Below are 26,770 nucleotides of genomic sequence, written 5' to 3' on the forward strand. Positions count from 1 at the left end.
CATAAAAACATTTAGACAGAGCCTATTTATCCAGGGCCAGATTTAAACTATGTATCATTGCAAACTTAAAAGCTGGGATCATGAGTTAAAATCTTAATGACAGGGCTCATAAATTATCTTCAAGAGAAGAGAGAAGAAATGAGAAGCAGTAATGGTATCATTAGGAATTGAATCATTGAGTACAGAAGAGACCTTTTGACCCACAGTCTGTACTGTCAAAAATAAACGACAACCGATACTGGTCCCACAGTCTTGAATATTGATGACATTTCAAGTACTTTCTAAAAAAAGATTGAGAGGTTTCCCATCTCAACTACCCTGCCAGGCAGTGCATTCCGGAACCCCACCATCCTCTGGGCGAAAACAAACTGGAGCATTATTTCAGACAAATCTGAATTCAGGATTATGGGATAGATTTTGCATTGAATATTATAGGCTATGCTTCAAATTTTTCTCCTGAAATCCTCCCTAAACTTCTTGCATTTCATTTTAAAATAATGCCCCCTTGGTATTGACCCTTTGACTAAGGGAAACAGCAGCTTTCTATTCACTCTGTCCATGCTTCTCAATCAGGTCTATCCGTCAACCTTCTCTGCTGCAAATAGCAAGCAACAAATTCTATTGGCTTAGATTATAAACCAGAAGAGTGTTTTTTGGCACTTGGAAATTGTACATGGATCAGCTGATAGATGAAACAGCCAATAATAATTCACCATTGTGAACTCTAAGTTGTCACATACATCATTGGCAGCAGGGAAGTTCAATGATATAGAGAATACCTGCAAGTACATGCACACAGTCTCAAATCACAACTCACTAGATGAACACAAGGACAACAGACACGTGCTATGGAACCAAAAAAGGAACAAAAAGCACTAGATCAATGTTTAGGAAAGCAGAGACAAAGCTGCATTTTTGAATATTGATTGTGTGACAACATTTGACCTGCAATCATCATAAGGAAAAAAAAAATCTGTGGCATGTGTAATGGCTTGGAGAACTTTTGAAAGGAATCCTAAGAGTTTTCATCAGTTCTAAAACTTTGAATATTATTATTATTATAATGTTGGTCCACCTTGACCTGTAAGCAGTACCAACAGGAAGGATGTTACCAAAGAATAGTCACGTGGCTGGAAGACAAAGAAGAGTTGCAGGCAAAGTAGGGCTACAGTAGGGAAAATCAAATAAGGCAAAACAAGAAATTTGAGTAACGCTGTTATAAAGAACATTGTAGTGATAACAATATTTGCCAGGTGGATCTCATAGAATGAGTTCCCTGATTGGGACTGTTAATCTGGTCTAATCAGGAAGCCCAGGCTGACAGATATAAACAGGAGCGTTGGAGGTTCTGTTCATCCAGAGCTGGCTTTGATGAAGCTGGATCAGTGTCAAGGATTCTCCACGTGTAAATAAAGGCTGCTTTGGAGACAAAATACCAGCCTCTGGAGCATTATTTCAGACATAACTCTGAATTCAGGATTATGGCATTGATTTTGCCTTGAATATTGTATTCTATACTTCAGTTTTGCCAAAGCCAACCCAGATTGTTTCACAAGTCTGTGGGAAAAAACTATGCCAGCAAGACCATCGTGAACTATGCTAAGGAGATTCAGCAGATGTAGGCTTGTTACATCAGATTTAGTTTGTGTGGATTTTTATTTGTGTTAAAGCAATGGGCTACAAAAACATGGAATTTCATTGGTGATTTTTTTTTATTGTGGGTCATTCAGAAAGATTGATAAAATTTGGTTTGTGGTTCCCCACAGAGATCACAACAATTGTTTATTCAGCACAATGAACCAAACTCATGGTTGGGTGGGTGGGGGTGTGGTATTATATTCATTCCAAATATGGAAGGATTTGCAGCTGTTGGCAAAATATATGCATGATGTCCTGTGAATAGTTACTAAAATACACAAGAATTCACTGATCTCCACAAATTAATTTACTAAATAACTACACACTTAAAATTCAGGTAAGGCAGCATCTAAACATCTGGTTTTCAGAAAATTAGATTTGAAACACTGTACCTGTACACAATCTATCCCCCAAAGCCCAAAATGTTTAAAATGGATTAGTTGCCATTTAGTTTCCTAATCTGATCTGCATCGTGCCTGCACTGCCACTATATTTGTCTGCTACACTCCATAATACCATGATCTTTTCTACTGTTCACTCTGAAGTGATTTCTTTTGCCAGTTATTTGCAGCATTTTAAAATTTCCCCGGGGAAGAGATTATTGAAAAAAAATTAAACAAAAAGTGATGCTGTTTTAATTATCACTCATTAGTATAATCCCAGTGCCCCAAAGAGAATTTGGCCACATCCAAATATCCAAGCCTATGAAAATTTAACACTTTACAACCAACTGAAGGAATTTAGACGTTCAACCACACAAATCAAAAAACTACACCAAATCTTTAAGAGCTGGATAATGGCATTCATTGGCTCTTTTAGGAAGAGCCTGAGTAGCTTTCACTGTTTACCTCAGTTTGGAATAGCCCTGGCTTAAGACGGCTGAAACATTAAGCCACTTTTGTGAAACGGGCTGTGTGCACCACCGGTCAACATGCCCACATATGGTGAAGTTTACAAAATGGACAAATGGTTACTAAATTTCACAGGCTAGAATGTTAGAGCATTACTACAGTTTGACTTGAAAACCTGAATGCATCAAAAATAAACTGCTAACATAGAATTTAAATTACTTATTTCCAAGTTGTGGCCTTCGGTGCAAATAAATGTAAAATTGAGGTTTTAGGGGAGCAATTATGCGTTCTCCTGAAAAGCAAAAAAAAGAGTACAAGTCAACGCCACAAGTGGGAATCAGTTCTGTTATCCAATAAGAACTTCTGCAACAATTAAAAATTAGTCCGCTGACAGGAGATAAGATAGATGAGTGGAGATTTGATCATCCACCGGCATGGGCTACTTGGGCCAAATGGATATACAGCACAAAAATAGACCAAAGTATTAATCAGTGAATCGTGCTCTGCAACTTCTACTTTCAAACAAGCATTTATGACCTTGATTGGGTCATCACTACGTAGACTCACACACCACCACAAGTGCACCATCTCCAAACTGTCCACCTTTCCAAAACTAACTTGGCGGCTTTCAACCACAAAGGGCAATATGCCTGATTTACTAAGTTCGCATTGTGGCTAGACAAATTTTGCTTCAAGGCAGCTGCTCAGGCAATCATTTAAAATATCCCTACATTATTTACAATGGCAATGTGTGGCAAAATATTTTATGCCAATCATTTGCCAAAAAAGCATCAGACATGTGCATGCAACAAGACAGATCTGTCCTTCTAAAAGAATGATCAGGCAGGTAGCTTGCAGGCACTTAGCTTATGGAATTAATAAACATCAGGCTTAAAATTTATGAGACACAAGCTGTGGACTGGAACAGATTGCATCAAGTAAAACATGATAAAATATTGCAAGATATGTAGTGAAGAAAATAATGACAGAATACGGACAACAGAAACTTTGTATCCCAGCAGAAAATTGTGAATCTGATTTCAGCTAATGCCAAAAGAAGAGGGTTTTCCCTTTTCCAGTAATGACAGTCAGTTTAACAGATAGTCAAGAATGTAAACAAAGAAATAATACTGGACAGAAGTAGATTAACTGAACAGATTATGAGCTACTTGACATGAATCCACTTTATTTAATTCCAGTTCAGTTCCAAGGTCTGTTATGCTTATGTTACAACCAAGATAGTTTGTGACCACTGTGACTTTGCACAGTCCCGTTACACATCAGTGCAACTGCAGCTTGAAACTAACACTGGGCTGTCAATTTCAAAACTTTAACTCTGGGGCTACAGGAGGGATTTTCAGTCCTCTTGTACAACTGGACTGTACTTTATTTTGTTGCTTTGTGCCAGTTGAACAGGATTCATGTTGCCATACATACATCAAACAGGAGGGAGGGTGGGAAGCACAGCAATAGCACACACTAAACCAGAAGAATGAAGTTTGTCTCATGAGATGGGCGCACATAATCTCAACTGACACTGCACTGTCAACAAGAAGAACAGGTCGCATGTATTTTAAATAGTGCCTTTCAAAACCTCAATTTTCAATGCAATGCTTTTGAAAGATTGTCATAATGTAGGAAATGTAGAAACTAATTTATGTTCAACGAAGTCCCACTTACAATAATGACAAAATGGCCTGATATTGTGTTCTAGTGACATTGACAGAAAAGGTAAAATGTTGACCAGGATGCTCAGGAGATGCTCCCCAGATTTTCCTTCAAAATATGCCATGGGAATCACGTGCTTATTTAAGACAGGGCTCAGTTTAAAGTCTTATCTAAAAAGGGTAACAGCTCCATCAGTGCCACCCTCGATTATGCACTCAATTCTCTGGGTTGGGATCTGAACTGAAGACTGACACTAATCCAAACTCTCACTTTGCTGTTGAATGCCAATTCCCCGTCTGCCTTCTGGGGGTGGAGGGGCAGATCACATTGTACAATTAGAAGGATCTGGGAAGTTCTCCTGCTGTGCTGACCAACATCAAAAATAGATTGCCTGATCACTTACCTCACTGTTGCTTGTACAACCTTTGGAGCATGCGAATAGTTTAAATTTCTTGCATAATCATATAGAGGTAAACGACAATTCAAAATTAAAAATCACACAACACCAGGTTATAGTCCAACAGGTTTAATTGGAAACACACTAGCTTTCAGAGCGACGCTCCTTCTTCAGGTGATAGACGCTCCGAAAGCTAGTGTCCTTCCAATTAAACCTGTTGGACTATAACCTGGTGTTGTGTGATTTTTAAACTTTGTACACCCCAGTCCAACACCAGCATCTCCAAATCATGACTATTCAAAAGTAATGAATGGCTTAAAATGTCCTGAAGCAATGCTTTTTTTAAAAAACAAAAACAATTTCAAGATTTTTTCCCCCTTTTGGATAGCTATACTTTCCTCAAATAACAAAAAGCAACGTCAATAACAAGTTTAAACCACCAGTTCAGAAAGGCTAACAATCATCTCAAAAACTTGATCAATACATTCCTAATTTAATCTATTTCATATATGAGCCATAGCTGTTCATACTGCAGATCCACTTTCCTTAACTACACCTGTACTGCAACTCAAACTATATCAGACTATAAACGGTTACTGCTTAGGTTGTTTTCAGAACTTAAAAGCCTGCTTATATAAATGCAAGCTGCGTGTGGGTAGTCACGTGGGTTATGTAGGTGGCACAGGTCAAAGTTCAAATGAAGTAATCTTGAACATGTCCACCAAGACCTCCTGCAAAAAAACCATACCCAGACAGCAAATAAGATAACACTTTACACAGATTGAAGCCTGATTAAATAGACAGAAACTCTGCTACAAATCTCAACAAAATATCCTCTAGATTAGAGAGGTATTCCTTAACTTGAGCCATACGTATTGTTATGGAGGTTCTAATGAAGTCGTGATATATTGAGATATCCCCAAACCCAGACTGTTGGGAATTTCTGCTGCTCAGATACTTAGAAACAACTGAAAAGGACAGACTTTCACTTCACACTGACAACTCTCCGAAGACGTGTGGCTTCACAGCTCATTCATAATTCAAAACTCGAAAGTTGTACCACAAGGTCTACAGAAATCCAGGCAACAATCCCACTTCTCCCTGGTACGCTGACATGTTTGTTAAATCATCGGAAAAACAACGCATGCTTCCCAAATCTATCTGGTTAACACTGCGCCTTCACTTTTCCTCTCACGTTTATCGACTGCAGTTCCAAAGCTCAGTCATTTCAAATCTCACACCTTGGGGCCACATGCTGAATGGGGGCTGACACACAGTCGTAGGTACATGCAGAGTGAATGAACACATGGAGCTGGACTTGTCGCTCACTCACCCTTATCCTTCTCATAGCAGCAACGATCTCCACCCTGCTGTTCGGCCTGGGTACGTCCAATGTGCCGATGTACTGTTAATGAGAAAGAGAGAGAAGTAAAAAAGGAAGAGCAGTCTTTTTGTAAAGATCAGGAACTCCCGCGACACGCACACTCTCAAAGCTCTGGTGCTCACAAGGAGTTGAAGTCCTGCAGAAAGTTACAAACCTTCGCCTCGAAACTGATGCCATGCTGAAAGGCTTCTTCATTGTGCAAAGGAATACGCAAGTCATGTCCATCGTCCACTAAGTTGTATTTGGTTTTGCTAGGCATGTTGGTTGGACAGTTGCAACCAGAAAACAACTAGGGCAAAAAGCGAAAACAAATAAAAAAACCCTCAGCTAACCTGCAGCAGGGGAGCCTTAATTTAAAACACTGGCACAACTTGAGATATATATGTATAAATATATAGAATCTATATTACAGACTAACTAGGGAAACTTTATACGTTACAACCAGCCCCAAAGACACCTAAAGGCTAGGATTTGATTGTGGCTGATCCTCTTCACATGCAGTACTGTAGATTGTGAGCCTTGCTTTAGGCTGAGAGAGAGACCTAGCGATGCTGCAGCGGCGGTGGATTCGTTGAGTGAGTGAATGAGTTGAGTGAGCGGCTCCCTGCGCTGCCCCTGGCCGGCAGCTAGCGCTCAAGCGTCGGGACAGCTGCTGCTACCGCCGGTGGTGGTGCTGGTGCTGGTGCTGGTGCCTGGGCTCCTGTTACCGCAGCTCCTCCGTATCCCTTCCTCTCCCACGGCAGCGCCATATCAACACTTCCCATCAGCCGACACATTCACTCACTCACACACAAAAAAGGACCCGATTCCCTCCCATTGGCCAGCGCCCGGGAATTCCGACCGATTTTTATTGGCGTAAAGTTACATCACTGCGCTCCGTGTGGCTGGAGAATTCAACATGCTTCCTGGTTTCCCCCCTCGGAGGGAGGGAGGAAGGGCAGAGCGGCACTGGGAGAGGAATCTGGATGTGCCCAGCGCTGATCTCGCCTCTGCCAGGGTCTGCAAGGAATGTGCACTCGCCCTCTTGCGGCTGGAAGCGAGAGGCTTGTCCAAATGGGGGCTCTGTGTGTGCGTGCATACACACAACTCAATGTCAAATTGCACCTACAACTTGCTGCCGACCCCTTCACACTCTCTCTGTATATCCAGTTCCTCCAAAACCCCTTTCAGAAGGAACTACCCCTCCCCCCCCCCCCCAACTTCTCCCCGCCGAACGGAATACAAGGGCGCCAGCACCTCTCTTGATTCTGAAAATTGTGGGAGTAGTTTGGGGGATTCTGTCTCTGGAAGCAGGTCGTCAAAAGTGACCCCTGCCTTCAGAGGACATTGCAACGCGGAAGATCGCGATTTCCCTGGTGCGTGGCTATATTCTCTAATGTTTTTATTTTAAGTTTCCAATAGTCTGAAATGTGTTGCGAGTTAGCCCGGCGATGGAAACAGCCCCGAAACCCGAAGTTAAAAATCACACGACGCCAGGTTATAGTCCAACAGGTTTACTTGGAAGCACACTAGCTTTCGGAGCGCGGCTCCTTCATCAGGTGGTTGTGGAGTATAAGATCATAAGACACAGAATTTATAGCAAAAGTTTACAGTGTAATGCAAGTGAAATTATATATTGAAAAAGACCTGGATTGTTTGTTAAGTCTGTCATCTTTTAGAATGACCATGTTGGTTTCAGTTCTTTCTTAAGTAAATCGCAGATTTTTTTTGGAAGTTATATTTTCAAGTGAACTTTAACAATAGGTGCCATGTTGGCTCAGATAATGCATTGGAGTTGCGAGGTGCCCTGTGAAAGAACTGAAACCAACATGCCGACTCCAAAAGATGAATTAACAAATAGTCCAGGTCTTTTCAATATATAATTTCACTTGCATCACACTGTAAACTTTTGCTATAAATTGTGACTTATGATCTTAACCTCCACAACCACCTGATGAAGGAGCAGCGCTCCAAAAGCTAGTGCTACCAAATCAACCTGTTGGACTATAACCTGGTGTTGTGTGATTTTTAACTTTGTCCACCCCAGTCCAACACCGGCTCCTCCAGGTTCTGAAACCTGAGCTGAGTGAAGTGATTCGAATCAGGACAGTGTTGGGGATATCATATTGAAGCTGTAGTCCTTGACATTCTCAGTCAGCAGACTGTTTTGAATGTGACTTCTGCTGAAAAGAGCAATGGAGGTGACACATGGTTTGAAAAAAATGCTCATGTACCTTTAAATGAATGTTTCTTAAACTCTTTCTCAATAATTGCACACCTCAACAGAATATGATGCATCATTGCTGGGCTGGAGCGACAGTCCGAAGCAACACGTAACCTCTCATTGACCATTGTCTTATCTTCAGATATATCAGTTGTTATTGTTTCCAATCCTCCTGCACATGTACTTTCACAGGAAAACTGTAATATTGCTTTTTTATTTCAAAAATATACTTTATTCATAAAAATATCTTTACATACATATAGTCACCAAAGCAGTTCGGTTCTGTACAGTAATGTATGAAGAAACAAACACTGGAGTTCGACTCTATCCAGCACACATACCAAAGGCATTTCTTGCTTGGACAAGACTATATTTACACCTCTTAGAAGCACTGGGGGTCTGATAATTGAACGGACACCATCTAACTTCATCAGAAAGAGCTGAGACAGTGGTCTTTCCCCACTGTGCCCTGTTGGCAGCTTCTCTGAGCTTTAGTGTGTTCCTCAGCAGATAGTCCTGGACCTTGGAATGTGCCAGGCTGCAACACTCAGTCAAGGTCAATTCCTGTTCTGGAAGACCAACAGGTTTCAGGCAGGACAGACAGCATCTTTCAGCAAAGTGATGGTCCTCCAGGTGGAGCTGATGTTTGTCTCAGTGTGTGTCTTGGGGAACAGCCTGTAGAACACAGAACCCTGCATGGACTGGCTCGGGACGAACCTCAGCAAAAAAACCATGGCATCTCTCTCCAGTCTTCCTTCTGCAAAGGCACATTCCAGAATGAGACACATGACAGTAATCCCCCACCTTGGATCACTTTGATAGCAATGTGCAGTGACACAGCATCCAGGTATACAAGAAGGATCTCACAGGTAGTGCCCCTTCTTACCGCCAGCCTAGCGATGTCTTGGTGCATGTTGGAAAGTTCTGGTGATGAGTTATTCTGCCAAATGACTTTGACAGTCTGCGCAGGGAACAACCCGACACCTGATGTCCTGGTTTTTACCCGCAATGGAAAGGGAATAGTGCTCCCAAAAGCTCAGTTTCTGCCTCACCTCAACAATACAGTCCTCCCAAGTGTTTGTGCACACAGCAGCCCCTCCAACCCATACTCCCAGCACCATCAGATAATCCGTCCAGACAGTAAAAGGGATATAGGATTGGTTGGTCCCGTCCCCAGAGAACATGGCCTTGCTCTTGCTTTGATTTACCTTGGCTCCTGAGGCCAGTTCAAACTGACCACAGATGTTCATGACTCTGTGCACTAAGTCATGTGAATCCGAGCAGAAAACAGTGATGCCATCCATGTACCGAGAAGCATTACTCTGCCGGCCTCACTGCCTGGGATAGTCACCCCTCTTTCTAAAGTACCTAATAGACATGGCTCAGGGAATCCCTGATGGACTCAACTTGTAGCCTCTCTTGGTTCGTCCCAGAGATCGTACTTTGTGGTAGTCTGGAATATAAACCTCTTACAGACAGTTTAGTTTAAATTATTACCTTTATTTACCAATGGCATCAATGTTACACCATAACATAGATATCTACAAGTAAGGCTTGAGCTAAGGTTCTAAAACCTTGAGCAGAGTCACGGTGCCAGCTCCTCCCCAAGAGCTCTCTCAGGCTATTCCCCTTATTGCTTCAAACAAGCTGTCTTTATACAGAAATTGGTATTAAAATTACAAAAATGTCACATGTCCTGAATCACATAATCAACAATAAAATGGCAAAAGTTTACAGAGGAAGAGAAACTCATTGACAGGTCTGAGTGCACTTGACTAATTAAGCTACATGCACATCCAAGTTGGAAACCTTGTTCAAGCTAGGCCAAATGGTCAATTGCTTTGGCTAGTACATCATAACGAGACACTAGTCTAAACTATGTGACAAAGTTCGTGGGGACACCTCACTCAGCTTTCATGTCCAATATCATTGTCCTACAAAATGGCTATTTCTTTTAAAACCATCTTAGATTCCCAAAATGCAACTTAAATTCAAAACATTCCCGGATCTCGAGCTCCAGGGAATAACACACATATTCAATCCATGACAAGCCAGTGATCACTTAAATCAGACCACAAGGGGTTAATCTTTCCACCAGATTCCATCCAGTTTCTGTCTCTTTCTCCCTCTGTGTCTCTTGAACCCTTCAGTCAGTGAATGTAATTTACAGAAGAATGTTTTCTCTCTCTCAGTCACACATGAACATCTTCCAACTTTCAGCCTTTGTGTGTTTCTAGCCTGTAAGGGTAATGAGACATTCATTTCCTAGAACAGTCAAGATGAGGGAACTGAGCGTCATAAATTCAAATCTGCTCAGTGTGGTGTATATGAAAATGTATCAGGATTGTTCTATTACATACGTATTCCACTCCGCTTATTAAATTATAAGTTCTTTTCCAGTTGAGTATGAGTTTTCTAAAGAGTCTTTGATATAAACCAACAATTTAGTTATCTGACATCCCACTGTGAAATATGTGTGCTTCCAGCCTCTGGTGTGAGAAGGAAGTACTGCCACACATTTCACTGATCCATTGACATTAAGAACAGGTGTTCCCAATTCTTTAGAACAAATGGGACCCCCTCAAGTGCTTTCCCACACCTCCTTAGCAGATGTAAGGCTACCAACTTTCTCACTCTCAGGCTCACATCCTTCCCGATGAAATCAGCAAAAAGCTGTATACAAAACACAGGTAAAAACAATGACTGCAGATGCTGGAAGCCAGAGTCTAGATTAGAGTGGTGCTGGAAAAGCATAGCAGATCAGGCAGCATCTGAGGAGCAGGAAAATTGACGTTTTGGGCAAAAGCCCTTCATCAGGAATAGAGGCGGGAAGCCTCCAGGGTGGGGAAATAAATGAGAGGGGGGTGGGGGTGGGGAGAAAGTAGCATAGAGTAAAATAGGTGAATGGGGGTGGGGATGGAGGTGATAGGTCAGAGGGGAGGGTAAGGGAAGGTAGCAAAGAGTACAATGGGTGAATGGGGGTGGGGATGAAGGTGATAGGTCAGAGAGGAAGTGGGGGAAGGTAGCAAAGAGTACAATGGGTGAATGGGGGATGGGGATGAAGGTGATAGGTCAGAGAGGAGGGTGGGGGAAGGTAGCAAAGAGTACAATGGGCGAATGGGGGTGGAGATGAAGGTGATAGGTCAGAGAGGAGGGTGGAGTGAATAGATGGAAAGGAAGATAGGCAGGTAGGGCAGGTCATGTGGGCGGTGCTGAGCTGGAAGGTTGGAGCTGGGATGAGGTGGGGGAAGGGGAAATGAGGAAACTGTTGAAGTCCACATTGATGCTCTGGGGTTGAAGTGTTCCGAGGCAGAAGATGAAGCGTTCTTCCTCCAGGTGTCGGGTGGTGAGGGAGCGGCCCAGGACCTGCATGTCCTCGGCAGAGTGGGAGGGGGAGTTGAAATGTTGGGCCACAGGGCAGTGTGGTTGATTGGTGTGGGTGTCCCAGAGATGTTCCCTAAAGCGCTCTGCTAGGAGGCGTTCAGTCTCCCCAATGTAGAGGAGACCACATCGGGAGCAACGGATACAATAAATGATGTTAGTGGATGTGCAGGTAAAACTTTGATGGATGTGGAAGGCTCCTTTGGGGCCTTGGATGGAGGTGAGGGAGGAGGTGTGGGCACAGGATTTGCAATTCCTGCTGTGGCAGGTGAAGGTGCCAAGACAGGAGGATGGGTTGTTGAGGGGCGTGGACCTGACCAGGTAGTCATGGAGGGAACAGTCTTGCGGAAAGTGGATCCTGGCCATCTTTGATCTCCATATAAAATGGAAGATGGCCTGAGTGACTGCGACGGCACAGGGAATAGGCCAGAACTGTGCCACATATAACAACATTGACACTGCCTCACACCTGATGACCAGGTTTTTTCCCATGATGGAGAGCGACCGTAGCTTCCATCTGCCCAGTTTCTGCCTCACTTTCCTGATATGCTCCTCCCAAGACTTGGCGCACACCCCAGCCCCTCCGAACCAAATACCCAGCATCTTCAGGTGGTCAGTCTTGACGGTGAAGGGGATGGAGGATTAGTTGGCCCAGTTCCCGAAGAGCATGGCCTCGCTCTTGCCGCAGTTGACCTTGGCCCCTGAGGCCCATTCGAACTGGTCACATATGCACATGAGTCTGTGCACGGACAGCGGATCCAAGCAGAAAATGGCGACGTCATCCATGTACAGGGAGGCCTTAACCTGCAGGTCCCTGCTGCCAGGAATAGTCACCCCTCTCAGGCTCGCATCATTCCTGATGGACTCATTCCTGATGGCTCTATGTAGCACACAAGCAGGAGAGAGAGGGCAGCCCTGCCTGACTCCAGATCTGACTGGGAAGCTATCTGATTCCCACCCATTGATTGAGACTGCACTGACAATGTTGGTGTAGTGTAGTCTGATCCAATTACAGATTCCCGCCCCAAAGTTCATTTTGGAGAGAACATCTCTCATATACGTGTGTGATATCCTGTCAAAGGCTTTCTCCTGGTCCAGGCTGATGAGGCCGGTGTCCAGCCCCCTGTCCTGCACGTAGGTGATCGTATCCCTGAGGAGTGCAAGACTCTCAGAGATCTTCCTGCCCGGTACAGCACAGGTTTGGTCCGGGTGGATCACCGATCCCAGAGCAGACCTGACCCGGTTGGCAATGACCTTTGACAAGATTTTGTAATCCGCATTCAACAGTGAGATTGGTCTCCAATTTCCTCCCTGTCCCCCTTCCGCTTGTAGATGAGGGTGATGATGCCTTTCCTCATGGGTTCACTCATGGTACCTGCCCGAAGCATACTGACATACACCTCCAGATGATCCTGGCCAATCAAGTCCCACAGAGCGGAATAGAGCTCGAGCGTTAAGCCGTCGCTTCCGGGAGTTTTATTCTTTTTGAAGGACTCGAGGGCCTTGGTCAGCTCATCCAGAGATAGCGGCTGGTCCAGCCTCTCGCGTGTTCTGTCATCTAAGACCTCTGTGATAGAGGATGGGAATGACTGGGAGGCCGCGCTGTCGGTTGCTTCAAGTCAGGCAGACTGGCATAGAAGGATTTGCTGATCCTCATGATGTCAGCCTGAGATGACATTATTGAGCCATCTTCTTCCTTCAGGCTGCTGAGCACGGAGCTCTTTCTGTGCACCTTCTGGAAGAAGAAACATGAGCACATCTCATCCTGCTCCACAGAACAGACCCTGGACCGGAAGATTATCTTGGAGGCCTCCGAGGCAAAGAGTGAGGCTTGCTGGCCCTTCACCTCCTGGAGGTCCTCCATGACATCGACTCCCATCGTCTGCAGCAGGAGCAGGTTCTGCATACTTTCCTGGAGCTGGGACAGTTTTCCCCGCCTCTCTCTTGCCTCCTGAACACCTTTGATGTTCCCTTTTACTGTTTCCCACTATCCACTGGAGACTCAAAGAGGGGCTTCATGGTTCTCCAACCTGCATAATCCCTCTTGAGCTCCTCAATGTTTCCTGGGGTCAACAGCTCGGTGTTCATCTTCCACGTTCCCTTACCTACCCGCTGCTCATCTTGTAGGTGACAATCGGCCAGCAGGAGGCAGTGGTCAGAGAAGAACACCAGCTTGATGCCGGTGAATCTGACCGAGAACGTTCGGGACACAAACAGGTAATCTATCCTCGAGCAGATAGACCTATCTGCCCATGACCAGGTGTATCTATGCTGCGCTCTGACTGCAGGGGTGCTGAAGACATCGTACAGCTTGGCATCTCTGACCATTTCCATCAGGGCTCTGGACGTGGCCTCCAGTTTACTGTCCCCGCCACCGGATCGTCCATCTGCATCAATGATACAGTTGAAGTCTCCGGCCAGAATGACTGACCTGGACGTAGCCAGCAACAGTGGAAGCTGCTGCAGGTCAGCCAACCGTTTACTCTTACCCACTGGGACATACACATTAATTAGTCTCAGGGGAGCGTTTATCAGGGGACGTCAGTGACGAGGAGGCGCCTGCTCACCACCTCCTTAACCTTGGAGATGGTGAAGTTGCCTCATTGCAACAGATTACCCAGGCTGGAGGCGCGGCTATCGCTGGCCCCCGACCAAACTGACAGCCCACAATCTCGACCATCTCCTGTAACTGCTGAGGTGTGGTATCCCACACTCCTGCAGAAACAGGACATCAGTTTTAACGTTGGCAAGGAAGGCCAACATAGAAACACATTGCGTAGCAGATTTAATGCTACGCACATTAATACTGGCAATTCTTATCACCGTTTTAACAGTTTATCAGGTTACCAGTGTCCATTTGCCACTGGTCCTGCCTCTCTGGGGTAGCTATCTGCATCCCCATGGTGAAAGCGAACTCACAGGGCTGAGGTAGCTGTCCGGCTCCACGCTGTAGACATTTCCCTGCTCTGGTGTCTTCGGGTCGGGACCAGGGTTCGCACAGTCCTGTTCTCTGTCTAACAGCGGGGCTATCCGAGGATTGCTGCTCCTAGTTACTTGGAGCTGTGGGGCGGTGGGTACCTCCTGGTTCTCACCTGGTAGCGGGTCCCCTCAGAGGGTTCGTCATTTCATGTTCGGGCGGTGCTGACCTCCTTTCTCCCCGCGGCGCTCCATCTGTCCCACTGGTGACAACCCTCCTTGCGCCCGTCCTCACCATCTGAAGAGCTGCCTGTATCCTCCTCGTGCAGCTGCCGTTTCCCCCTTTTCTGGGAGGTTTTGGCGGTCTGGCCAGGTTTCCTCTTCCTGGTTTTTACAGGAATCCACTCCTCTGCCTCCTTGGTTTGCTCCTCCTCCATCTCCTCCGTCTGTCCTGTGGGAGCCTGGATTGGCTGCTGCACCTCCCTGCTGGCTGCCGTCTGCTTCCGCTCCATCCTTCTGGGTGCCCCCCAGACACCGTTCTCCTGCTGGTTTGTGGTACCTTGCTGGCCTTTTGCGGTCCACGGCTTGCATTGCCACCTCTGGCCAACTGTACGTAGGTGGCAGCCCCTCGTCTTAGGTAAGCCTTGTACACGTGGCCTGCCTCTCCGCAGAGATTGCAGTTTTTGGCCTCTTTGCAGTCCTTGGTCGGGTGACCCTCCTTCTTGTAGTTCTAACAGATAGTGACCTTACAATCTGCCGCCATGTGGCCTGACCTCCCGCACGTTCGGCAGACTTTCGGCTGCCTTGCGTATGTCAGGTACCCTCTGCTCCCTCCGATTGCAAAGCTGGAGGGTGGGTGGAGGATGATCCCACTGGCATGGACCCTGAGAGTTATCCTCACCTGCCGCTTGCTGGTCCAGATCCCGAAAGTGTCGACCACGTCGGTGCTTTTTCTCTCGACCTGGACATATCTTCTCAGGAAGGTCAGGACGTCAGCTGCTGGGACATGGGGGTTGTACATATGAATCATAACCACCCGACTCCTCTGTGCAGGAAGCACACACACGGGACTGCCGACAAGATGGAGAACAGAGGTTCCCCTTCCTTCTCTTCAAACACCTTCAGGTGCTGCTCGCACTGCTTCATGCTCCTGAAGGTCACGTCAAAATAGCCTGCCCCAGGGAAATCCTGCAGGCAGTACACGTCATTTTTTATTTCAAAAATATACTTTATTCATAAATTATTTTGATGATCTGTACAATTGGTCATGCCATTCATACATAAATATTCCATTTCTTAGCATACAGAGATCGAGTAATCATTCATATATACAGGTCTGTACTTTTACTATCCATATATTTAGCTGAGGCGTCAGCGGAGCTCACTTACTGGGTGGGCCCCCTGTTCTTAGGCAGGCAGACGTTACACGGTGGTCTTTCCCCACAACGCGTCCCTCAACAGGTAGTCCTGGACCTTGGAATGTGCCAGTCGGCAACACTCAGCTGGAAGATCAACAGGTTTTGGACCGCCCAGAGAGCGTCCTTCACCGAATTGATGATCCTCCAGACATAGTTGATGTTCGTCTCAGTATGCCTCCTGGGGAACAGACTGTAGAGCACGGAGTCCTGCGTCATGGAGCTGCTTGGGACGAACCTCGACAAACACCACTGCATTTGTGTCCAGACTTCTTCTGCATAGGCACATTCCAGAAGGAGGTGTGTGACAGTCTCGTCCCCTCCACAACCACTTCGAAGGTAGCGTGCGGTGCGGCTGAGAGTCCAGGCATGCAGAAAGGATCTCACAGGCAGAGCCCTTCTCACCACCAGCTAAGCCATGTCTTGGTGCTTGTTGGAAAGTTCTGGCAATGAGGCATTCTGCCAAATGACTTTGACAGTCTGCTCAGGGAACCACTCGATAGGATCCGCCCTCTCCTTTTCCCAAAGGGTCTCAAGGACACTATATGCTCACCACTTCCTGATGGACTTGTGGTCAAAGATGTTTTTCTTCATAAATTTCCCCATGAAGGACAGGTGATACGGAAAGGTCCAACTACTTGGAGCGTTCCGCAGCAGCGAGGCCAGGCCCATCCTTCGCAACACCGGGGACAGGTAGCACCTCAGTACGTAGTGACACTTGTTGTTTACGTACAGGGGATCCACGCATAGCTTGATGCAGCCACACACAAAGGTGGCCATCAGGGTGAGGGTGGCATTGGGTGTGTTTTTCCCCCCGTTGCCCAGGTCTTTATACATCGAGTCCCTTCGGACCCAGTCCATCTCTGATCTCCATATAAAATGGACATTGAACCCGCAGCACTTCAGCAGAACCTTCTTGACAGACACCGCCCTATCGATAGGTGTATGATCCTCCACCTTCTTCACAGTCACTTGGACTGTGTTGCGAATGCCCTGGCCTGAGTTGCGGGAGGCTCCTGAGGCCATACCTCTGAGGTTGGCTGGTCCCTGAATTGGCGTTAGGCCAAAGCCAGCATGAAGATCCACCAAGAGCAGGTCAGCGCAACCAAATGATCCTCCAACGTCGAATCACGATCCAGCGATGATCTCCACTAGCTCTGATGACTCGCAACTTGATACCGACTCTTGATCCTGGTATCTCCCCTGCCAGGTAAGGTGCGTTGAACCTGCAGCACTCCAGTAGAATCTCATAGGCAATTGTAACATCACAGTTAAAGAAAGCAGATTATCTGGCTGTTTTTCTCATTGCTCCTTGTGGAATGATGCTAATACTGACTGGCATGTGACCCCCATTTCACTAACAGTGACTATCTTACAAAACTATTTTACTTGCTGCAAGGAGCTTTAGGACATCCTCAGGTCACGAGAAGACCTATGTAAAATCAAGTGTGTTTTTAAGTTCATACATTAGTTATGCTTTTAACAAAATTGAATTTAAACAAGAAGGAATAAATTCAGGTGTGACTCCCAACTGCAGTGGGGATCATAAATCTGATAGTCCACCAACTTTCAATGTAAATCCAGCTCTCACTCTAAACAAGGAAACACTTAATAATCTTATCTATCACAAACTGTTCAAAGTAAAAGCTTCATAAAGTGTCTCTTATTTTTTTGGAAAACAGATAATATCTTTATGACAATGGCAAGTTTTAAACTGATCTTTAATATCAATGAGATTATTCTCAAATGCATGGGAAATGAAATATGTGGATCAATGTGAGGTTATCCACTTAGATAAAAACAGCAAAAATAGGAAGGCAGATTATTATCTGAAGGAATAGTGGATGGGAAAGGAGGAAGTGCATCAAGACTGGGGTATCCTTATACACTAGTTGTTGAAAGTAAGTGCATAGGTACAGCAGGCAGTGAAGGGTGGCGAGAGGATTTGAGTGCAGGGCCAGGGATGTCTTGCTGCAATTGCACAGGGCCTTGGTGATATCACCGCTGGAGTACTGTAGACAATTTCAGTCTCCTGAGGAAGAATGTTTGAGCTGTGGAGGGAGTGTAACAAAGGCTAACCAGTCCAATTCCTAAGATGACAGGACTGCTGCACAAAAAAAGAGGCTGGATTGGTTAGGACTACATTCACTAAGTTTTAGAAGAATGATGGAAGATCTCATAGAAACCTATAAACTTCTAACAAGACTGGAAAGGGTAAGTGCAGGATGGATGTTCCCAACGACCAAGGGAGTCTAGAACCAGGGGTCTCAGTCCAAAAATATGGGGTAGGCCATTTAGGACTGAGATAAGGAGAAACTTCTTTGTCTACAGAGTGTGGTGAGCCAGTGGAATTCTCTTCCATAGAAAGTATTGAAGCTAAAACATTTAATGTTTTCTGAAAGGAGATGGATGCAATTCTTAGGGCTAAAGGGATCCAAGGTTATGGGGAGAAAGCAGGAATAGGGGACTGAGTGGAAGATGAGCCATGATCATATTGAATAACTGAGCAGGCTTAGAAGGCTGAAAGGCCTATTCCTATATTTTATGCTTTCTATTTGCTAGAATAAAGGATTGTGGAGATAGTCTCATCTTTGGCTGGTATTGGGCAATATCTAAAAGCACAGTTTTCTTTTGATTTTTCAGTTCCATGTGCCTGAACCTCTGAAGGAGCAGCAATTACTTTTCTGCTGTGACTGAGCTCTGCATTTCTGACTGAGACTTCTGTTCTCGGCTTCTTTAGAAATGTGCAGCATGCCTGAAAGCAGAGTCCTCCCTTTAGTGCCAGATTGTTAAGGATTAATAAGCCATAGCCTCTTTTAATGGCACAAGTTGCCATGCTCCAGTAAGAAAAACAGCTTTTCAGTGCAGTGGTGAGTGGAGTGGTGTTAAGTTGTGTGAATGGGTAGGGTAGGTGAGGTAAGGACTACGGTGTCAGGTGAATGAAGTGGGTAGTTGATTCAGGAGGGGTTATCAATTTGGAATTAGTCAGTTTGGGTTGGAGACAGTTAGAGTTAGTGGGTCAGAGCAAGAGTTATGGGATTGGGGGCTCTGGGGAGCTGGTCAGAATATCCAAGTAGGAATCAGGGATATCACGTGAAATGCATAATAACCCCAGGAATCAGACTAGATTTGCTTCTGTTTTAACATTTCCTGAGTAACTATCCAAAATCTCCAATTCTAACCTGAGAGTTAAAGATTAATTTGGAGGGCCCAAGTGCAAAATAGAATTGCCTTTCAAAAGCTCACAACTCCTGGGCAATTCCCATGGGGTCAGTACGTGGGGAGGCTGAGATGCTGACGTGTATCTCTGTTTGGAAGATCTGGGACATTAAACTTGTCAAGTGTCTCATTGGACCAGTAAAGTACTTATTAGGGATTAAGTTCTTATTTAAAATCTTCATTTGTACATTATCTTGATTTTAATCTGAATTTAACATTTCTAAAGTAAGAATGCACAAATCAGTGCCTTATTGTCAGACTCAGTAAAAACAAAACTGATTGGAAAACAAATTGATGGAAGTCGCAAAGAAGAATGCACCAAAAGCTGGAAATCTCATTGCACGCTAATTGCTTTAGATCGCCATGGTCACAGCTTGGAGAGATTACTTTTGAGTTTTGTCTGTTACTGTCACAAGGGTTATCAAACCTGTGTCCAGCTTTACCCCTCATCAGTTAATGATTACTCCTGCAGTACATCCCTTCAATCAGATTGAGTGCATCTTCTCAGTTGTAATGGTTACTGTTAAACTTCTACGGATCAATGTGTTCCTTCAGGGTTGTTGGGTCAAAATCCTGGAACTCCCTCCCTAATAGCACTGTGGGTGTACCTATACCTCCTCATGGACTACAGAAATTCAAAATAGCAGCTCGCCTCCACCACCTGCTTAAGGCCATTAAGAATGGACAATGAATACTATCCTCACCAGTGAAACCTGCTTCCTATTAACAATTTTTAAAATGTTGATGTACATACAAGTCATTTATCTGCATATTGTATTGAGAACATGCTTTTTAAATCATGCTGCAAATTACCAATAATATTACATCTAAATAATGTTTCTAACTGAAAGAAAATTACATTGAGCACATGTTTTTCACACTCATGGTCTTCCAATGGAATGTATAAGCAGTGGTTAATATCCAAAGCGTAGTCACTATTGTGACATAGGCAAACATGTTAACTATGGTCCATGCTCATTATAGAGAGAACTAAACACCCTAGTTTTAATTATTTTTGGTCGAGCGTGAACATTAACCAGGATTCTGGCAGAATCCAAAGATGTGCAGGTTAGGTGAATTGGCCATGCTAAGTTGTCCATAGAGTTAGATGCATTAGTCAGGGGTAAACGTAGGGGAATGGATCTGGGTGGATTATTCTTCAGAGGGTCAGTGTGGACTTGTTGGGCCAAAGGGCCTGTTTCTACTCTGTAGGGAATCTGATCTAAAACTCTCCTGCTATGTTATAATAGCAGTGCAGCATCTTTTTGACCTTGATTAACACCTTATTCCAGAGAGAGTGCTGACTTTAACCGCTGCTTTAGTTTCAAGGCTGCTGTCTCTGAGCCAGGTTGTCACAATTTGATCAAAGTTATTAGGGAATGTCCTGGGAGCCTAAATTGTAACTCAGTTTCACTGTATACTAGTGATGTCAAATAGTTCACAAGGAACTTTAAATCAAAATTGTAATTGAATTGTTTTCATTAAACAGTAAGCTGATGAAACAGTGCTAGTGACAGAGTCAACTTTAAGGAATAACTCAGAACCAGTGCAGTCATTTGAATTTGTCGTTAAATATAACTTCAAAGACCTACACAGTCCCTATCTTGGGAAATATAGACCTGGATGGACCAAAAGGTGTATTTCCACATTGTGCTATGCTATCACTCTATGATAAAAGTGGATAAATCCCCAGGACCTCCTCTAGTGTACCCTAGAATTCTGTGGGAAGCTAGTGAAGTGATTGCTGGACTACTTGCTGCGATATTTGTATAATCTATAGTCACAGGGGAGGTGTTGGAAGACTGGTGGGTGGCTAATGTGGTGCCACTATTTAAAAAAGGTGGTAAGGAAACACCAGGGAACTATGGACCGGTCAGCATGACATTGGTAGTGGGCAAGTTGTTGGAGGGAATCCTGAGGGACAGCATTTTCATGTATTTGGAAAGGCAAGGACTGATTAGGGATAGTCAACATGGCTTTGTGTGTGGCAAATCATGTCTTATGAACTTGATTAAGTTTTTTGAAGAAGTAGCGAGGAGGATTGATGAGGGCAGGGTGGTCGACATGATCTATATGGACTTCAGTAAGGCATTCAACAAGGTTCCTCATGGTAGACTAGTTAGCAAGGTTAGATTTCATGGAATACAGGGAGAATTAGCCATTTGGATACAGAACTGGCTCGAAGGGAGAAGACAGAGGGTGGTGTTGGAGGGTTGTTTTTCAGACTGGAGGCCTGTGACCAGTGGAGTGCCATAAGGATCAGTGCTGGGTCTACTGCTTTTCATCATTTATATAAATGATTTGGATGTGAATATAGGAGGGATGGTTAGTAAGTTTGCAGATGACACCAAAATTGGAGGTGCAGTGGACAGCGAAGAAGTTTACCTTGATCAGAAGGGCTGAGGAGTGGCAGACAAATGTGAGATGCTGCATTTTGGAAAAGCAAATCTTAGCAGGACTTATACACTTAAAGGTAAGTTCCTGGGGAGTGTTGTTGAACAAACAGACCTTGGAGTGCAGGTTCATAGTTCCTTGAAAGTAGAGTCGCAGGTAGATAGGATAGTGAAGAAGGCTTTGGCATGCTTTGCTTTCTTGATCAGAGCATTGAGTACAGGTGTTGAGAGGTCATGTTGCAGCTGTGTAGGACATTGGTTAGGCCACTTTTGAAATATTGCCTGCAATTCTGGTGTCCCTCCCTTTGGAAGAATGTTGTGAAACTTGAAAGGGTTCAGTAAAAATTTACAAGGATGTTGTCAGGGTTGGAAGATTTGAGCTAAAGGGAGAGGCTGAACAGGCTGGGGCTGTTTCCCTGGAGTGTCAGGGCTTTGGGGTGACCTTATAGAGGTTTATAAATCGTGAGGGGCAAGGTTTTTTTCCCCTGGGGTGGGGGAGTCCAGAATTACATGGCATAGGTGATAGGGGAAACATTTAAAAGGGACCTAGGGGGGCAACCTTTTCACGGAGAGGGTGGTGCGTGTATGGAATGAGATGACAGGGAAAATTATGGAGGCTGGTTCAATGACAATACTTAAAAGGCATCTGGATGGGTATATGAATAGGAAGGGTTTAGAGGGATATAGGCCAAGTGCTGGCAAGTGGGACTAGATTAGTTTACGATATCTGGTCAGCAAAGAAGAGTTGGACCGAAGGGTCTATTTTCGTGCTGTACATCTCTATGACTCTATGACGGAATAGACCTTTGTTTACCTGTACTTACAAACTAAGTAGAAATTAAATCAGGCACAACTCCAGGTGGTACACGTGAATTATCAGTATCTTTTTATTGTATAATGGTTGCTAAACATTAAATAGAATGTTCATGTTAAATAACCAATGGCTTATTTAAAAATCATATCAAGATACTCAGAGCTTATTAAAATTATAATTAAGTTTAAATGACTCTGGAACTTCCCAGAGCATTTGTAAGAAATTGCCCATCAGTTTTCAGTTAGACTTTAATGGCGAATGATAGTGACTCTACAAGCCCCTATTGGTAAGTATTGCCCACAAGTGTAAGACTGTCAGGATATACAGGATTAATACCAGGTTTGATGTTCCTGTATGCCCATACATAAATGGAATTTTCCACTTGGGTTGCCATGGACTGTGTTACTCCTCACACTGTCTGTTTAATCCATCAGTCAAACAGTTTAAATGAAAAAAAGAAAAATAAATGGAAGAGCCTTCAGGATTTTAAGGTATTTCTGGGTTGATTTGAATTTTAAAAGTGTGCTAATGTCTCAATATCTTATATTGTGGACCTCTATGGCAGAATATTCACCTTGCTGAAGCTGCACAGATTTATCTTCAAACTCGCTATTGAAATAAATAAGGTGAAATGTAGCAAAGCGGGAAAAGATGGCTCTAACTTTGACAGGATGGTCTGGATGTGTGGCTGGTGCTGAGTGCAAATTGACAAAGGCATTTTGTTCAAATGTGGCAGTCACTGGTTTTCCCTGAGATAGCCTTAAGATAGCTTTTCCAGCAGCAGTATAAATCCCAGATTCTGGCTTGATCAGGGTCACTGGAACACAACAAAGGTTGTACTTTGATGTGACTCGTATGTACAGATCTTGATGGTCATTTGATAAATAGATTCAAACCAAAGCTCTGATGTGGAGATGACAGTGTGTGCATCACAAAGCTTTCCTTTATTGAATTATATATGATACATTCCTGTATCAACTTGTCGAAAAGCTTAGCAAAATAAATCGTTTTAGAATCACAGTTGCTGTTAGGTGTCAGTAATGGCTCAGTGGGTGACATCTATGTCTCTGATTCATGAAGCTGTGATTCCGAGCTCCCAATTAGACACTTGGGCACATAAGCCAGGCTAGCACTTCAGTGTGGTACTTGTTAGGATGAGGCCCCACATGCTATTCCTGGTGAATGTAAAAATGTCGATATGAATTTTAAAGAAGACTAGGGATTTCAAGCCAGTCTCTTACTCAAAATTCATTCCTCATTAAGTTTCATGAATACAGTTTATCTGGTTATTAATTCTCTGGCTGTTTGTGGGACCTTGATGTGCGCAAAATTGGCTGCTGCCTTTACTACAACGATGACTCCATTACAAACTTGATGTGATTAACTAAAGCAGCTTGGGACACAGTGTGAATACTAAAGAAGTTTGTGTTATGGGCTGAAAGCATAAAGAGAGATCTGAAAGAAATCTGCAATCTCTTCCATATTTCCATATTTAAATCCTATTTATTTTAAACATAAATATCTAGAATCCCTACAATGTGAAAACAGGTCATTTGGCCCAAGTCCACACCAACCCTCCGAAGAATATCCCACTCAGACCCATTCCCCTACATTTCCCCTGACTAATACACCTAACGTACACATCCTTGAACACTATGAACAATTTATCCTGGCCAATTCACCTAACCTGCACAGCTTTGTATTGTGGGAGGAAGCTGCAGCACCCTGAGGAAACCCACGCAGACACTGGGAAAATGTGCAAACTCCACACAGACAGTCGCCCGAGATTGGAATCCATCCTGGGTCCCTGGCGCTGTGAGGCAGCAGTGCTAACCACTGAGCCATGGTGATATGGACAATGTCACTGTTCTTTTTATTCATTCGCAGGATGCAGGTGTTGCTGGCTGGGCTGATATTTATTTCCCGTCCAAAGTTGCCCTTGAGAAGTTAATAGTGAGCCTTCTTGAACAGCTATTCTTCATTTTCTTCCATTTATTCACATGATGCGTGTCTCACAGTCCATTTAACTGCCTATCCCTAAATTAGAGACAACCACAGTTGCATGGATCTAGAGTAGGTAAGACGAGGTAAGGATGACAGCTTCCTTCCCTCAAGGATATGACTGAAACTGATGGGTTTTTCCTGACAATCAACAACAGCTTTATTGTCATCACTAAACTGCAAAGTCCAGATTTTATTGAATTCAAATTCCACCAGCTGCCATGGTGGGATTCAAACTTAGGTCCCAGTTTTTTTTTTACTGGGTCTCTAGATTAATAGTCCAATAATAATACCACCAGAGCATTGCCTTCTCCATCTTTACTGTAGGTAGACCCACAATCTTCTAAGGAAAGGAGATCCAGTATTTTGACTCAGTGACAGGGAAGGAACGGTGATATATTTCCAAGTCAGGATGAGTAGTAGCTGGGAGGGGAGCCTGTAGGTGGTAATGTCCCCAGGTATCTTCTATCTTTGTAGATGTTAGCGGTTGCAAGTTTGGAAGGTGCTAAGGAGCCTTGCAGAATTTTTGGAGTGCATCATATAGATGGTACACACTGTTGCTACTGAGTGCTAGTCATGGAGGGTATGGATGTTTCATGTGCCAATGAAGCAGGCTGCATTGTCCTGGATGGTGTCAAGCTTTTTGAGTGTTGTTGGAAATGCACTCATCCAGGCAAGTGGGGAGTATTCCATCACACTCCTGACCTGTACCTTGTTGACAGGCTCTGGGAGTGAGAAGCATTATTTTCTTACTAGCTGCATGTGCCTCCAAGGTCAGTGTGCAGCAGTGTCTTTCAGAAAGGGAAGTCAATATCATGATCGGTGTACTGACACCATTGCTGGGCAGGAAACATTGGAGCAGCTAGTTGCGTGTGTAGCCATGCAGCTGAAAGGGAATGTGAGTTGGAAGGTGAGTTACTCACTGCAAGATTCCTAGCATCTAACATGCTTTTGTGGTCACAGTATTTCTGTGACAAGCCAAGTTCAGTTACTGGTTAATGATAACCCCCAGGATGTTGATCGTGAGTGATTGGTGATGCTCACTGTTGGTAATGGTGATACCATTAAAGGTTTACTGTTAGTTGGTTAGTTAAATAAGTCCACAGAGAAGTACTAGAAATTATTTGACACATAAATTTGCATAAATTAATTAAATAAGTAGAGATGGCTGGACAGGTGATGTGCTGTAGATGTATGATGTGGGAGTTGGATGATTCCATTGTGAACGGCAGTGACCATATCTGCAGCAAGTGTTGGTTGCTGAAAGAACTCTGGATCAGAATTGATGATCTGGAATCTGAGCTTCAAACACTGCGGCACATTCAGTAGTCATAGAGATGTACAGCATGGAAACAGAGCCTTTGACCCAACTTGTCCATGCCGACCAGAAATCCCAACCTAATCTAGTCCCACCTGCCACTATCTAGACCACTTCAACTCCCCCTCCCACTCTGCCAAGGACATGCAAGTCCACTGCCAAATCCAAGCCACTCAACAATTGGAGGAAGAACACCTCATCTTCTGCCTTGGGGATCTTTAGCCAGACGGCATCAACATCAACTTTACCAGTTCCCTAATCTCCCCTCCCTCCACTTAATCCCAGATCCAACCCTCCAACTTGGTACTGCCCTCTTGAATTGTCCTAATTGTCCATCTACCTTCCCACCTATCCGCTCCACCTTCCCATCCAACCAATCACAATCTCCTCTCCAACCTGCATCTACCTTATCATCGCCTTCCGCCAACCTATTTATCTCTTAGCTTCCTTCCCCCCACCCCATATTCCTGATGAAGGGCTTATGCCCGAAACATCGATTCTCCTGCTCCTCAGATGCTGCCTGACCCTTTGGGTTAAAAGCACAATATTCTGACCCAGAATCAAGGACACTCACAAACAATGCTTTCATTGCATAGATGATCTACAGAGTTGAAAACTGACAAAAATGATTTAGATGTCAAAAATATTAAATGTGCCTGATAGCTGAACAATATATTCCTGTATTTGAATTATCAAAACCTCTGAGGAAGAGAATTGTTCATGGAATCAAGTGAAATCACATCTGAAAATGCAGAGCACATGAGTCATTTCAATCAATTGAAAAATTTGTTCATAATAATTCCACCTCTCAAATTACATTCTCCCACATTCATTTAACCGATCTTCAGCTTGTTAGTTTTGGTTAGATTTTACAGTTATATCTGTGGTTAACAAATCATGTGCAGCAATTTAAAAGCAATACAGGTTTAATATGCCTTTTTGTGCTTTTGGGTTTAATGTTGTTTTATACTGTCTGTTAGCATTGCCAGCAATTGTCAAGCTGTATGTGATTGATAAGTGAAAACAATGGATGGTTGATAATTCAGATGCTCAGGTTGGTTTTAATCAGGAAAATAATCTTCAGACGGTTTCTAGGAAACCCTAGTATCTCCTTCCTGTCATGTCAGAGCACTATTATACTCACTAACTCATCAGGTGCACCTTGACCTTTT

The 26,770-nt window shown here is 44.1% G+C and overlaps 1 protein-coding gene across 6 annotated transcripts in view; it reads right to left on the bottom strand.

The window, feature by feature from the left end:
* The window catches only part of nos1apa (nitric oxide synthase 1 (neuronal) adaptor protein a), a 389,677-nt gene extending 382,781 nt beyond the window's left edge, over positions 1-6,896 (bottom strand). For 4 of the 6 annotated variants that reach the window (XM_072573931.1, XM_072573932.1, XM_072573927.1 and 1 more), the window contains exons 1-2: positions 6,093-6,797; positions 5,888-5,959 (exon numbers count right to left, since the gene is read on the bottom strand). In XM_072573931.1, the coding sequence (XP_072430032.1) occupies positions 5,888-5,959; positions 6,093-6,197 (177 nt within the window). In that variant the 5' untranslated portion in view covers positions 6,198-6,797. The other 2 variants (XM_072573930.1, XM_072573929.1) reach the window with 2 other exon arrangements.
* Between the last annotated feature and the right edge of the window lie 19,874 nt (positions 6,897-26,770).

Source organism: Chiloscyllium punctatum, chromosome 7 (assembly GCF_047496795.1).
Source record: "Chiloscyllium punctatum isolate Juve2018m chromosome 7, sChiPun1.3, whole genome shotgun sequence".
NCBI classification, from domain to species: domain Eukaryota; kingdom Metazoa; phylum Chordata; class Chondrichthyes; order Orectolobiformes; family Hemiscylliidae; genus Chiloscyllium; species Chiloscyllium punctatum.